Source organism: Rhea pennata, chromosome 9 (assembly GCF_028389875.1).
Source record: "Rhea pennata isolate bPtePen1 chromosome 9, bPtePen1.pri, whole genome shotgun sequence".
Classification (NCBI taxonomy): Eukaryota; Metazoa; Chordata; class Aves; order Rheiformes; family Rheidae; genus Rhea; species Rhea pennata.
Genome location: NC_084671.1, coordinates 18,907,477 through 18,921,018, shown reverse-complemented (window position 1 = coordinate 18,921,018; position 13,542 = coordinate 18,907,477). Strand labels below are relative to the sequence as shown.

The window sequence follows — 13,542 nt, the reverse complement described above, 5'->3', positions numbered from 1 at the left end:
GACATAAGCCTTTTCTATTAAGAGAGCAAGATATGGGTCAGCTATAAATGAGATGCTTCATAAAGGGAGCAGGTTTGATCAATCATCATTTTCTTTGAATTCATTTTTTTAGGTTTGCCTAAACTAATGTTGCCTAAACAAAATGAGGAAGGGCTAGAATTTTAATGGCCTCCATTAAAGGCAACATCAAAACAAGTTTGTCCCTGGGGCTTACCAGGGACTAGTGCTGTGTAAAGACTTTGGACTGAGTCAACTAATGTGAAATGCCACACCATCATGAAAAGATATGGTTTTTGGCAACCCCTTAGCTACAGAATTCAAAAGCATTAATCGTATTTGCAGTACAAATCCCTGGGTCCTCTGTTTGCTATCATAATAGACCCTGTTATGATCTCATTCTCTAGATTATCAGCAGACTAACTGTTAAATTCATTGCCTTCGTTAACTTTGTATTCCTGAGGCTTAGCTAGATCAGCAAATGGCTGGAAAATCCTTGTAATTTAGACATTTTTCTAGTCAGCGATTTAAATCTGATACAGATCTGCATCACTCAAATATTTTCATTTTCAATTACAAAAATTACAATGATATAAAATTGTCTTTACCTGTTTAGCCCATTGGTTTGTGTTCCATGTTAATTTTTGTTTATTTTTAATTTGTATTTCTAACATTAAAAGTCACTATGTGGGTAGTAATTATACTTTCTTAAGCAAAAACTCTCATTCCATAGCATAGTCAGTCAAGTCTCCTGACTTGATGACAGAACTATTTTTTAAATTCCAGCACCACTGTGGAAGAATAGTCTGGATAAAACTTCATATTTTGCACTTAGAAATAATTGTTTATTAAGACTCACACGTTTGAAAAGCTTTACATGCCTCTCAAAAGCCATCAGCACAACTGACAGTTGGGTTTGAATGGAGTGGAACTGCACAGAATCACTGAAGCTGTTATATGGAGACAGGCACAGAAAAATCTTGTAAACTGACTGTACTTGACCTATAAATAATAGAATTAACAGAGAAGATGTAGAGCTCCACTCTACTATTTCAGATGAGTCTGCTTACTGTGTTATTCTTTGGGAAGGTTGCATGGACTATGCAGGACTCAAGTAAGCCTCTGAATCTCTGGCAATTGTTTTAGCACTTCAAACCAGATATGTCTCCAATCTCCTTTTCTAGGAGAAAAGGGTGATCAAGGACCTCCTGGACCACAAGGTGCAGAAGGGCCAAGGGGACCAAAAGGCCAACATGGTAACATGCTGTTACAACACTTCTTGTTATAATACAAGCTGACTTGCTTAGTTGTGTGGACTGTTTCTGTGATTTGGGGGGATTTTTTTTGTTTTTAGTATAAAATGACCAACTCTTCATTTTATTTTTGCTGCTAGGTCCACCTGGAGTACCTGGGAGAGTATTCTCTGTTCCAGGAAACAAGGGGTCTCCTGGACTACCTGGAAGACCGGGAATACCAGGTGATCAAGGAATTCAAGGGATTCCTGGACTACAAGGTGAGAGGATTTTTTTTGTTTTTTTTTTTTTTTTTTTTATCCCTATATGTATTTGTCTGTGTTACTTAATGAAACATTTTGGTTTGGCAGGAAAACATGTTTCTGAACAGAAAATCAACTTGTCTTTAAAAATATCTCTCTCTTTAAAGGAACTGTTGGTGCCTTGTTAACTGCCTCATATTCAGAACTTGTCTCATTCCATTGGTCTACCACCCCCACAGTCTGCAAGTGAAAAAGTAATTCCCTCAACATAAGACTAGGCAAAATAATGGAATAAAACATAAAATTTGGACAAAACATTCACCATTTTCTTATGAGCAGGATCCTGCTCCATATGTTTATCATCTTGAGGGGAAAAATACCACGGGTAATAATAGTACTGTAGATAGTATTATAAACTGATAGTCCCTTTGATTGTCTGGGGAGGTAGAAGGGAAGAAGAGGCCAGCTACTCCTCCAGTGGCACTAGAAATGAAGCCTACCAGTGCTGTGAGGAATGTGGGAGTGAGGAGCAGGTAGGAGGAGGTGCATTTAGAGCAAGCAAGTGCTCAGATGCTCTTGCACACCACAGCTCTTCTCAGCAGGAGGGAGCTCCTCAGGGAGCCAGGCCTGCTGGAAGGTCTGCACCACTCAGGAAAGACAACCCCTAGGGATAACAGAGAGGGCAATACAGAATTGTTCTTCTACACTTTTACACTTGTTTTACAAAGGACCTGCATTATTTGTGGAATTATGAACAGTTACTGAGATGATTATGGCTTGTTACTATATTTTTAGTTTATTTCTGTTGTACAACAAATGCTGAAGGAGAAAGCTATTTCCTTTGAATTTTTTGCAACTATTCTTTATAAGAATATTTTTCTGCAGCACCTTCCATAGTGCCTTGTCATCATCCTGGTATAAAATATGGCGACAGTAACAATATAGACACCAAGTCTCAAAGCTTAGCAAATTGATACCCACAGTTTTATTATAATGCAGCTACATTCAGGTGGAGATTTTTAACTTTATTCATAAACTAGAATAATTATTGCTGTATTATATATTATAATATATATCGCTATATATTGGAACAAGTTGCCCAGAGAGGCTGTGGAGTCTCCTTCTGTGGAGATATTCAAAGCCCGCCTGGATGCAACCCTGTCTAACATGCTCTAGGTGACCCTGCTTGAGCAGAGGGGTTAGACTAGATGATCTCCAGAGGTCCCTTCCAACCTTACCGATTCTATGATTCTATATTACTCTGTTTTTCTCCTGATTATAATTTAGGACCTAAAGGAGTAAAAGGTTTGCCAGGAACTTTTGGGAGTCCAGGTCAACCAGGTCTGCCTGGTCCAAAAGGAGACAGGGGATTTCCAGGACAAAGAGGTACAACAAACAAGACATCTCTGACTTGTATTACCAAATTTGCAGATAAACTGTGTTCTCAATTTCTGTAAATCCTTCCTTTTTGCATATGTTGATGTTCTGTAATAGCCTCAGTAGCTGGGGGCTACAAGCACATGTGAGTGTATGCTTAGCTTTCAGCAGATGCATGTTCACCGCTGAAACAATAGTTTACAATTTTTATCCAAAAATACACTTTGGCTGTGCTTCACTGTTATTAATCACATTTATTTACCCACTTGAAAATCCATTTAAATCCTTAGGTATCAGTGTTCCATGACATCACAATGGAACTGAATAAATACATCTACTCAAATGTGTGTGTGTATATATGTATGTATTTATATCCATTACATATAACATATAAAGTAAACATAGAATATAATAAATATTTGCCTAGTCACTGTGAATTATTTTTTACTCTACAACTCTTAATAAAGAGGGCTGTGAATCTTTAAAATGTCTCACTATTTCACAAAACTGGGCAATGTAAAGGTACCTGAACTTGATCTGAAAGAGCTAATACACCTAACAAGAAATGCTACCAATTTTCAGTTTTGATCTTCTTCTTAATGATTAATTTTTTTGATTTGTTTTTTTCCCCAGGTGGCTCCATTAATTTAAATAAAGTAAGAATGCAAGCAGAATGATTAATATTTGTAATCCTATTTTTTCCCTCCCTCCACAGGACCACCTGGACTGATTGGCTTTCCAGGTCTACAGGGGTTACCTGGAACACCAGGTGTTACTATCCCTGGTCCAACAAGAAGAGGTTTTATCTTTACCCGGCATAGCCAATCAACCAAGATTCCTGCATGCCCCTATGGGACATCACAGATCTACATAGGTTATTCACTGCTTTTTGTACAAGGGAATGAACGAGCACATGGACAAGACCTTGGTACTGTATTAGTAAAAAATTTTTGGATTGTTTTCTGTAGAGTGCAGTAGGTTGCCTTCATGAAACCAAACTCACAGTAAATACCTGAAATTAACATTAGTTACAAACATCAGTCTCCAGAGAGTTCCACTGCTCTGAGAAAATGCATCATGACTTGAAAGATGAGTTTTTCTCTTGCCCTCCTATATTCCATTTTTGCTACCCGAGATGTTTTTCAGAAGAGATTGTGTTACTTAGGCACAGGGATCTGCCAGATAATGGCTAGGACATCTGAATGGGGCTGCCAGTAATGATACCGGATCTGTGAGAGTACCTTGCTTTCTTAGAGACCAAATGGGATACGATAGGGAATCTTAAGTGACACAAGAGGCCACTGTATTTAGGCGACTGTATTCCTGATGCTATGTCAAAGACTGATACAATTCAGAAAGACACTATTATTTTTTAACATAGATTTTGTTCTTAGCCCTTATTGTGTGTGAGAGAGTGTGTGTGTGTGTGTGTGTGTGTGTGTGTGTATTTAACCTAAACATTTTGCTCTTGTATAATTCCACTCTACAGACAATTTTCTTCCCTTTTTGTAGGCACTAACTTTTTAAATTCTCACTAAAGTAGCTGGGATCCCATTATATGTCTCTTTCGTTTGCTGTGCTAAATATAATTTCCTATTATATTCCTATTAATTTCTTATCCGCTCTTTCATTTTTAGGAACAGCTGGTAGCTGCTTGCAGCGATTTACCACCATGCCATTCTTATTCTGTAACACCAATAATGTTTGTAGTTTTGCTTCTCGCAATGATTATTCGTATTGGTTGTCAACTGCAGCAGCAATGCCGGTAGACATGGCGCCAATATCTGGCAGAGCACTAGAACCCTATATAAGCAGGTAAGAGTACAAGAATCTTGATTTTTCTTACCTGAAGCCACACAGAGAGTATAATTTATTTTGAACAGCAAATCTCAGAGTAATATCTGCCTATCTCAGCCAGTACAACATTGATTTCAGCCACCTGATTTTTAATTAATCACCTGAATGTTTCAGATATTCAGGGACACCCTTGGAAAAGTTAGATTAATGCTAAGGTCCCACAGCACATTGAATCTGCATAGCTGATGTGAAAACAACACACCATCTCCTGGTTACATATTTTTGTATTTTTACGAACTGTTGTCATGCATCTTATGGGCAAGCTAAACTAAAATAAAGACAACTGCAGTATTTGGAATGTGGTACAAAACAAGTTCTACTTCCAGTTAAGTTTAATATAATTACTGTAGTCAGTATATAGATGCTGTGGCTGAAAGATCTGTCTTATGAAGCACCATTGTGCAAATGTGGTCCTTTCTACCACATTTGCACCTAAAGCCTATGGTGCTTTAGGAAAGCTAAGAATGAAGCTCTTCTAAAGAAGGAGAGCTAAAAAAATTATGGAAGAGTAGTAAACTGAAAGATGGGAAGGCAAACTTTGCATTCAGCTTTGCAGCCTGCGCTGCCCAGTTGTTGCAATCTAGTAGTCCATCACCCTAATTCCTTCTTTTAGGAAATAAAGATTTTTTTTTTTATTTCAGTAGATTAACATACAGATAACAAACTTTGATCTAAACCACAGTAACATATAGCAGTGAGCACATGAAGAAGGTAAAATTTAGCTTGTTACTTTAGTAAAGGCAAAATTATGAAGCTCAAATGGTCAGAGACTAATACCCATCTTTTACCAATTTTTGTATAGTGTTATTGGTAGAGATAGCAAAGCAGGTATTTGAGATTCAATTTGCTTCTCATTAAAAAGAGAAAATGTTATGTGCAAGTTGTAATGCTTATACTAAGCCTTTCCTTTAGCTAGTAGCTATTCTCATAGATTGGGGGGGGGGGCTTATGTATATCCCTTCATCTCTGCACCACTGCTTCTGTGTTTCTTCTTACAGGTGCATTGTGTGTGAGGGAGATGCAACGGTAATAGCAGTTCACAGCCAAACAACTGTAGTTCCTGCATGTCCAGAAGGCTGGATGTCTCTCTGGAAGGGTTTTTCTTTTGTTATGGTAAGGGTATAAAGGCCAGAAATATTCTGTTTCATTGACATTTTCATCTGCTCTTAGCTCATTTGTTTGTTTTTTAATAATTGTGAAAATTTCTTTCCTTAGAAACATATTAATTCTATTAACTCTTATTTACTATTAGAAGCATAGGAACACTATTCTGATCTGTCCTTAGTAATAGGTGACAGGAGGAAGAGGGGAAATGATGAAAGGAAAACCATAGAATTTTAGTCTGACAGAAATAACTGACCTGGCTTGTTCTCGTGCATCATGCAAAGCTCTAGGAAACACAGATTTGGGGAGTGGGATGGCTTTGAACCCCCAACAAACACAGATATGCAGAAGTAACTGAGGATAAACCACCACTTCCATGCCAGGCAGTTCTCTTATAGACCAGATCTTGGGGCCAAACTCCACGGAAGGTTAAAAACAAACAAAAGCAGTCCACTGTCTACAAAGAAGGACCTCAGCAATTTTGATGCCATAAAGAGATATGAGTGGAGGAAGTTCATAATGTGCTTCCAAGGTGAGGAAAAGTGAGTGTGGGAGTAAGAGTGCATCCATGCTGGGGGACCTGACATGTCACCTTTGTTACCTCTGAGAGATGCCATAGGAGTGCCAGTAAGTGAGGGTAAATGACAGAATGAATAACTCCTTTTGCAAGCCCACATTCCTATTTGCATTATAGGAAATCTTTTTAAGTCTGGTGTGGAATTTGTTTTGTCTCCTGGGATTTGCCCCAAATATCTTGGAGGAAAAAAAAGGTTTTTTGCAGCATGTGGTTAAAATCATTTGCTTATTTCAAATGTCACCAATTTTAATTGTAGTTTCTAGCCAGTTATCTCTTGTCATAAATTATTTTAGGAGTATTTCTAGGAACATTTACCAAAATCAGAGAAGGAAAATACTTCTTTGCTTTTTGTGTTTGGAGAAGCAATCAATATAACAAAAAATATGAACAGAGACAAAATAGGACATCTGGCTTATTAGTAATTAGGTTACTGTGGTCTTCAGCTGGACATATGCCAACTGCTTTCTAGTTTTTGTACTGGGTATGGTTTTCATGCCTTTTCACAGAGTAGAAAAAGTTCTCTGGAGGATCTTAAGAAATAACTATAACTGTGCTTGAATTTTCATAAGGCTTTGGTACTTTATTAGAAGTCTGATAAAACTTAATCTATGCTGACTTTTTGTCTGAGATGTACCACACCATCTCTGGTATGTTATAAAGATTATTTACCCAGAGTTTACTAAAAGTTGATGGATAAGTTCTTATTAAAAATTTACAGTATACAAGTGCTGGCTCAGAAGCTTCCGGCCAAGCATTGGCATCGCCTGGGTCTTGCTTGGAAGAATTTCGAGCCATCCCATTCATAGAGTGCCATGGCAGGGGGACGTGCAACTACTACACAAATTCTTACAGCTTCTGGTTGGCATCACTTAATCCAAGAAGAATGTTCAGGTAAAATGTACTTTCCCAGCAGCTCTACTCTTCCTCATTTCTTGCATCTTACCTATCACATCCATGCTGCAGCTGGCCAAGGAGCCAATAACTTGCCTGCCTTGCCAGAGCCTAATCTGAGGGCTTCCCTAGTAATTCCCCTCAAATTAGACATCTCCCTTGGCTAGGCTTAGGGTCATTCTACAGTGCTGGAGCAGCTCAAAGAGGCATAGATGAGTCAAGGATTTGAATTTCAATGTTTGTAATTCCATCTCCAAACAGCCTTTTAAATGCAACTTGTTTTCTGATGTAAGCATCTATAATGCCATTGTCTTCAGTAATTTGCCTTGAATTTCACGACAGTGAGTTTGTCTCAGAATCTGGAGTGGAGTCATAATGTAAGATTAATTCTGTTGCCTAACTTAACGCTTCTACATCAGAACTCACCTCAAAGGGGAGAATCAGGTGCTTGTAAGATGCAGTGTATTCTGACCCATTTTAAACACCTTTGCTGGGAAGAGATTAATTCCACCCCAATTTATGTCCATTGGCTGTAAAAGAGTCAAGGCAGCTACCTTAAACATAGATGTCTACATTTGAATAGATAAATCTAACACATTGTGTCTAAAAATCAGATTAGCCAAGCTAATCAGTGTGTCGTGGCTTTCATCCATACTGATTTCCAGCTTCTGAAACCCTTAACAATTTCAGTGGGATTTCTAATGTATATTAGCACATAATTGGGCCCCTGCATGTTAGTTTAGTATGAAACAGTCAAGATGAATGATTTTTGTAATGCAGAAAAATTGGTTTTACGTAATCCGGGAGTCATAAACTGAGGAGAGTAGAGGCAGAATCTTGCAGAAAGTACTTCTACAGTGTCTGTACAAATTCAGGACTATCCGTATGGGTATGCATAGAGCTCAATATATCCCTGTGTTCTGAAGATTTAATTCTCAGCATGAGTACTGATATTTGCTTGTACTTGGTTCTTTCCTCAAGGCAGTTAACTGAGCTCATCTAGTCAATTATAGACTTTCCATTGCCATTCCCTTCCATGTTAAGAAGGGGAAAAATATGTTTTAAAGAACATGAAAATCCTAAGTGCCTGCAGCAAACCCCATTTAAGTGTCTGAATGTACTTGAGTTCACAGTTATGTCACTGTAGTCCCTTTTTATTCCTATTGTGAATCAAAATTAGTGTTCAGGACAAGGAACTCCCAGAGAAAAAGAGATGGGGGAGGCAGGGGCAGGGGAGGAATAGAGAAAAGAGCAGAAAAATCCGGTAGTATGAAAACTTTCATCACCTCTCCTGTTTTCAAGAAAAAAGTGAGTTTGTTTTCCCTTTCTTTTAGGAAACCTTTGCCACAGACTTTGAAAGCAGGAGAATTAGAAAACATCATCAGCCGCTGTCAGGTCTGCATGAAAAGGCCAGTCTAAACAATGGGCATTACTGATGGAGTACAAAACTGCTTTTATTAAAAAGAATTGCCTACTTCTGAAGAGCTATAATTTATTAAAGCCCAATTGCGTCTGGAAAGAAAATTATAAATTGCCAGTGCAGCACTATGGTGAGGTAGGGCAACAGTTTGACTTTTTTCTTTGGCAAATAACCAAGCACTTTGTTGGAGTAAGCTTGTAATGACAGTCCTGCAGGGTCTTCTCCTGAACTGCGTCATTTCTGAGCTGCATCTTCATGATAAAACTGTGGCATTGCCAGATCTTTAATGAAAGATATTAATGCTGCCTTGCATCATGTGCTTTTCAAACTGCAAGACAAACTAAATGCTGTAGTATCAGCTTACAGATGTTCAGTGTTCAAAGTAGATATAACTTAAGATGAAAATCTGGCACTTAAGAGAGATGGAGTTCAATAGGAAATGCTTTTCAGTGCACTTTTAAATATATATTGATTCATTTAGGGTTGTTTTGGTTTGGTTTTCTTGTTTAATAAACAAGTATCTCCCCACTTATCTCATCCCTCCTCTGGCTGAGAAACAGGAATACAATTTTTTTTTGTATCACTGCAATACGATGGTTCATGACTAGCCAGAAAGGTAGCTACACTACACTCTGTAGACAGTACAGTGGTGGCATGCACTAGCTCCGTTCTCCCATTAACTTTGGCTAAAGGCTGGCTAATTGAAATAGTTGGAGAGTCTTCTTTAGATTCAGTGGCTTTTGAAACAGGTTATAAAAATCTTTAATTTCTTAACACATTGACAGTATCGGGCCTTTATTATGATTGCATGCTTTTGTCTCTACTGAAGAACTATCATAATTTGAAATGTTGATGGAATTTGCAGTTACCCTATGGCCCAAGGGCTCCCATGGCATTATCAGCTTAGCACACACCATTCCACATGTAATCTGTCTTCCTTTTTTATTGTATTTTTTAATACACAACAAAAAGTAAAATATACACATTTAAAATATTTAAATATTTATCACAAACATTTCTGGAAATGTCACTTATTCCATCCAGTTAAATGCATGCATCTTAAATAAATAATAAAAAAAGATTGATAATTAAATTGTACCATCTGAGCACTGACTTATACAAGAGAATACAATTGTAAATGAACATAAATACTTGAAAAGCACTTTCATTTACTCATATATTTATATAAAAGTGTAGCTCTGTTTTTTATATTTATAACATTGCACTTGCAAGGCTATTTAAAATATATTTTAACATTTACAATGTTAATAACTTAATACTTGCACACAACTGTCAATTTCAGTATTTAGTGTTATAGAGGAAGTCTGATTCATCTGAAAAGTTCTGTAAATGCATCATTTTAAATGTAGAGTCTAGCAATTCACTGAAATAACAAAGGTTTCTCATTTAGATCTTTTTTAAGCAAGTGAAATTTTATATTGTTTCTTCTAAAATATTTGCATTATGTTTGTCTTACTGTTAAACTTTTCACTGTTAGTGAAACTAACTAGAGAATAGTTTTATCTGTTTGTTTTTATGTCAGTATCTTCTGAGGAAGCTAATTTGAATACAGCATTTATGTGGATTGAATGGATATTTTAAAAATGTTGTTTCCTTGAACAGATCGTAGTACTTCTATTTGCAGATGTAATTGTGAATTTACAAGGTTTTATGAAGAATATGCAGATGCACTGCTGACAGGATGGCACTGTCAATGTCGAGTTAATACTTAATCTTCCATTACATGTTTGTGTAGCTGGACACATGTCCAGCTACATAATCTTCCATTTGAATCATGTTTGGGGGTATCTTTTAAGATAATCATGTGTTAGATTTTCCCCTAAACTCTGAAATCTGCTTTAAATACTCAAGATGAAATCCATACCTGTTGCTTAGGAAGGTTTTTTGTTATTAAGGCTGAGATAACATAAGCATCACTAGAGTCACCCGAAGGCATTGTGTACTGTATCCAACTTGTGACTGGGGAGACCCTCTGTAAAACTTACTAGTAAAACACAGAATTTAAGTACCTGAGGCTAAAGTCTGCTGGAGATGGTATGTCAAGTATAATATGTAAGGAGAACGGAATAGATTGTGATTTTAAACTCAAAGGTAAGTTACAAGAGGAAATTATGTCTCCTAATACAACACGTAAGTGGAAGTTATGCCTTATTCCCAGTTTTGGATTCTATTGCTCCCTTATTGTGTGTCTTTCAACAAGTTACTAAATAAAGATTGCCATAAATAACTTTGGATTTTGAGCATTCAACCTCAGGCTTTCTCTAAGAAGTCTGAAACACTCAAAACTTGGAGGGACATTTATGATCATCAGACCCAGCATATTAAAAGGTAGGCACTGAAAATCAGAGAAAAACTTGAAAATGGTGATTTTTTATTTCTCTTGCAGATGCAGATCATTTTACTTTCTTATTGCTAATGATTGTTGTGAGGATTAATTAGCTCATGTCTGTAAATGCTTTGAGAGCCTTAACTGGAAAGTGCTAAAGAGATACAAAGTGTTAATATATTGTACAGAAAGAATGGCAAAATGGAAAAAAAAAAAAGAGGAAAAAGATTTTCTGCTAAATACAACCAAATAAAGATAATTTTAACTAAAAAAAAAGAGCAATTTCACTTGCTTTTTTGCTCCTCAGAGTGCTACTGATCTTTTCCAATACCTATGCATAATACAAAAACACTCCAATGCATGATAGTGTCATCTGAATAAAAGACAGTAGGTGGAGCTTGCCCTCAGGAAGCTTCTTGTCTTCTGTCTCCTAGACTATGCTAGACATCCAGCAGTTCAGTGTCGACATACATGCTGGATGTCTATACCTTTCCTTTCATTTTTTGCAACGAACCTGTGGTGGGCAGTGTTTCGGATCTGGAACAACTGAGTCGTGTCTTTTTATTCTAATGGGTAGCTGAATCGTGTGCATGAAGTGCAAGTGGGTTGCAATTTGCCATTGGCAGAAATAGCATGGAAGAAAGGATTGTAAGGACAGAGACAATGATGAAGGACGCAGCCTCCACTTGCCTGGCCCAGGCCAGGTCCAGCTGCTGCATCTAAGCTCTGCGGAGGCCTCCAGAATGGATGTCCTGCACTGACCTGCGGTCTGACCTTGTACTTGCCTGGTGGTCACTGGAGAGAGGGACAGCAGAACCGGTTACTGCATTGCCATGCTCAGTTCAGTGCCCTGGCATGGTGCCCTGGTCTGAAAGATTGCTGCCTTGCTGTTTTGGGGTCACCTCTGGCCCCCAGCTGGTCCATGAAGCCAGCTCCCTGGTGAACACACTCCCACCTTGCCTTGGGAACCACTGTAACCCCAGATTCAAGAAAGGGAAGAACTGGCCGCCAAGGAAGCCCAATTTGTTAACAGAATTAAGAAAAAAGAAAAAAAGAAAAAAAAAAGAGAGAGTAATAGAATGTGCAGTGTTTCCTCACATAGATGACAGTACCCTGGGGTATTCTGTAAGTACACACAAACAGGCTGTGTGCAGCAGAAAGAAAAGAACTTTTTACCAAACTTTTTACCAACATTATTATTACCAAGATTTCAGCGTGAAAATAAGGAAGATGTATCTGAAAATAATACTGACAGGTTGGAACAGAGGGTTGTATAAAACTTTCTTGAGGATAGCAGTTTAAAGCACTGAATGAGAAAATCAGGAATATCAGTAGAGAGATTGCATGCTGTTTAAGAAAATGGTTTGTGGTAGGATTTCTATGCAATGATGGATGGGAAGAACATCCTGAAAGGGATGGTTTTCAGGTTAGACATACACAATAATGCCTGGACAAGCTGACGTAGCAGTGGTCTCACAGGGATGATTTGTAACATGAAACTACACTAGAATAACTGATGAGGCTGTTCTTAGATCTTAGGATACCTAAGATTTACCTAGGATACCTTGTAAAAATATTGGTTACAGTAACACACTAAGAAGGCGCAAAGTCTAATAAAGTTACTGGGAAGCTGTAGCTGCTAAAGTTAGGCATGTTTATTAGCAGCAAGTCTAACTACTTGAATCCAGGAGTAAACTGAACATCTGTTTTGACTGATAAGCTGATTTTTGGTATGTCTTGGAACGTGGAAAGGTTCCTGCAGACTAGAAGGAAGCTGTTGTGTCAATATTAAAAGTGACATGACTAAGCGTAGGCCAGCACCAACTGTATGTAACAGAATACCTCATGCAGGATGTCTTTAATGGAAAAAAAAAAATAGAGGAAAGTAATGCAGTGACAATGCCCATCAGTATATGAAGAATAAATTGGTCAAACTAACCATCATTTTCAGAGTGATTATAACTTTGTATCATGGAGGTAAGAGCAGTGGTAGGATATTTGCCTTTCTATTATGTGACAGCTCAATTTATAAGTTAGAATCATATTTATTAGATTAAAAAGGGCTGTATGTTTGATCTCAAAATAAAACGAGGCATGGGGAATTATGGCTGAAGGGCCGTATTTCTACTGGGCTTCCAAGGGTCAATTTTTGGACTTTCTTTGAAGACAAAAATCATTATTGATAGTTTGTAAATCTCATGGAGCCTGGGAAAAGTGGTAAAAACGAGGACTCCCTGCAACAGAGTGACGGGGATTGCCTGTAAGACATTCTCAGGCCAACACTTTTGTGTTTCAGGGGCCAAATGTAAGATCATAAATCTAGAAGCAAATAATGTATAGTTCTTCAGTGCTGTACACCTTTATTTTTAGCTTTGATGCCTAAGAGATCGTATTTCAGACCACTTGCCTCCGTAAAAGTGTTTTTAGCCTCTGTAAAGAACTAAATTAGCAAGTTCACACCATGATTCATTATACTT

At 37.7% G+C, this 13,542-nt stretch overlaps 1 protein-coding gene across 1 annotated transcript in view; it reads left to right on the top strand.

Annotated features, from left to right (window-relative positions):
* The window catches only part of COL4A3 (collagen type IV alpha 3 chain), a 65,062-nt gene extending 55,187 nt beyond the window's left edge, over positions 1-9,875 (top strand). Inside the window, exons 45-52 of the mRNA XM_062582389.1 lie at positions 1,182-1,253; positions 1,391-1,510; positions 2,780-2,878; positions 3,585-3,797; positions 4,507-4,684; positions 5,725-5,839; positions 7,126-7,298; positions 8,633-9,875. Coding sequence (XP_062438373.1) covers positions 1,182-1,253; positions 1,391-1,510; positions 2,780-2,878; positions 3,585-3,797; positions 4,507-4,684; positions 5,725-5,839; positions 7,126-7,298; positions 8,633-8,717 — 1,055 coding nt within the window. The 3' untranslated portion in view covers positions 8,718-9,875. The remainder of the gene's footprint in view (positions 1-1,181; positions 1,254-1,390; positions 1,511-2,779; positions 2,879-3,584; positions 3,798-4,506; positions 4,685-5,724; positions 5,840-7,125; positions 7,299-8,632) is intronic.
* The last annotated feature ends 3,667 nt before the right edge of the window (positions 9,876-13,542 follow it).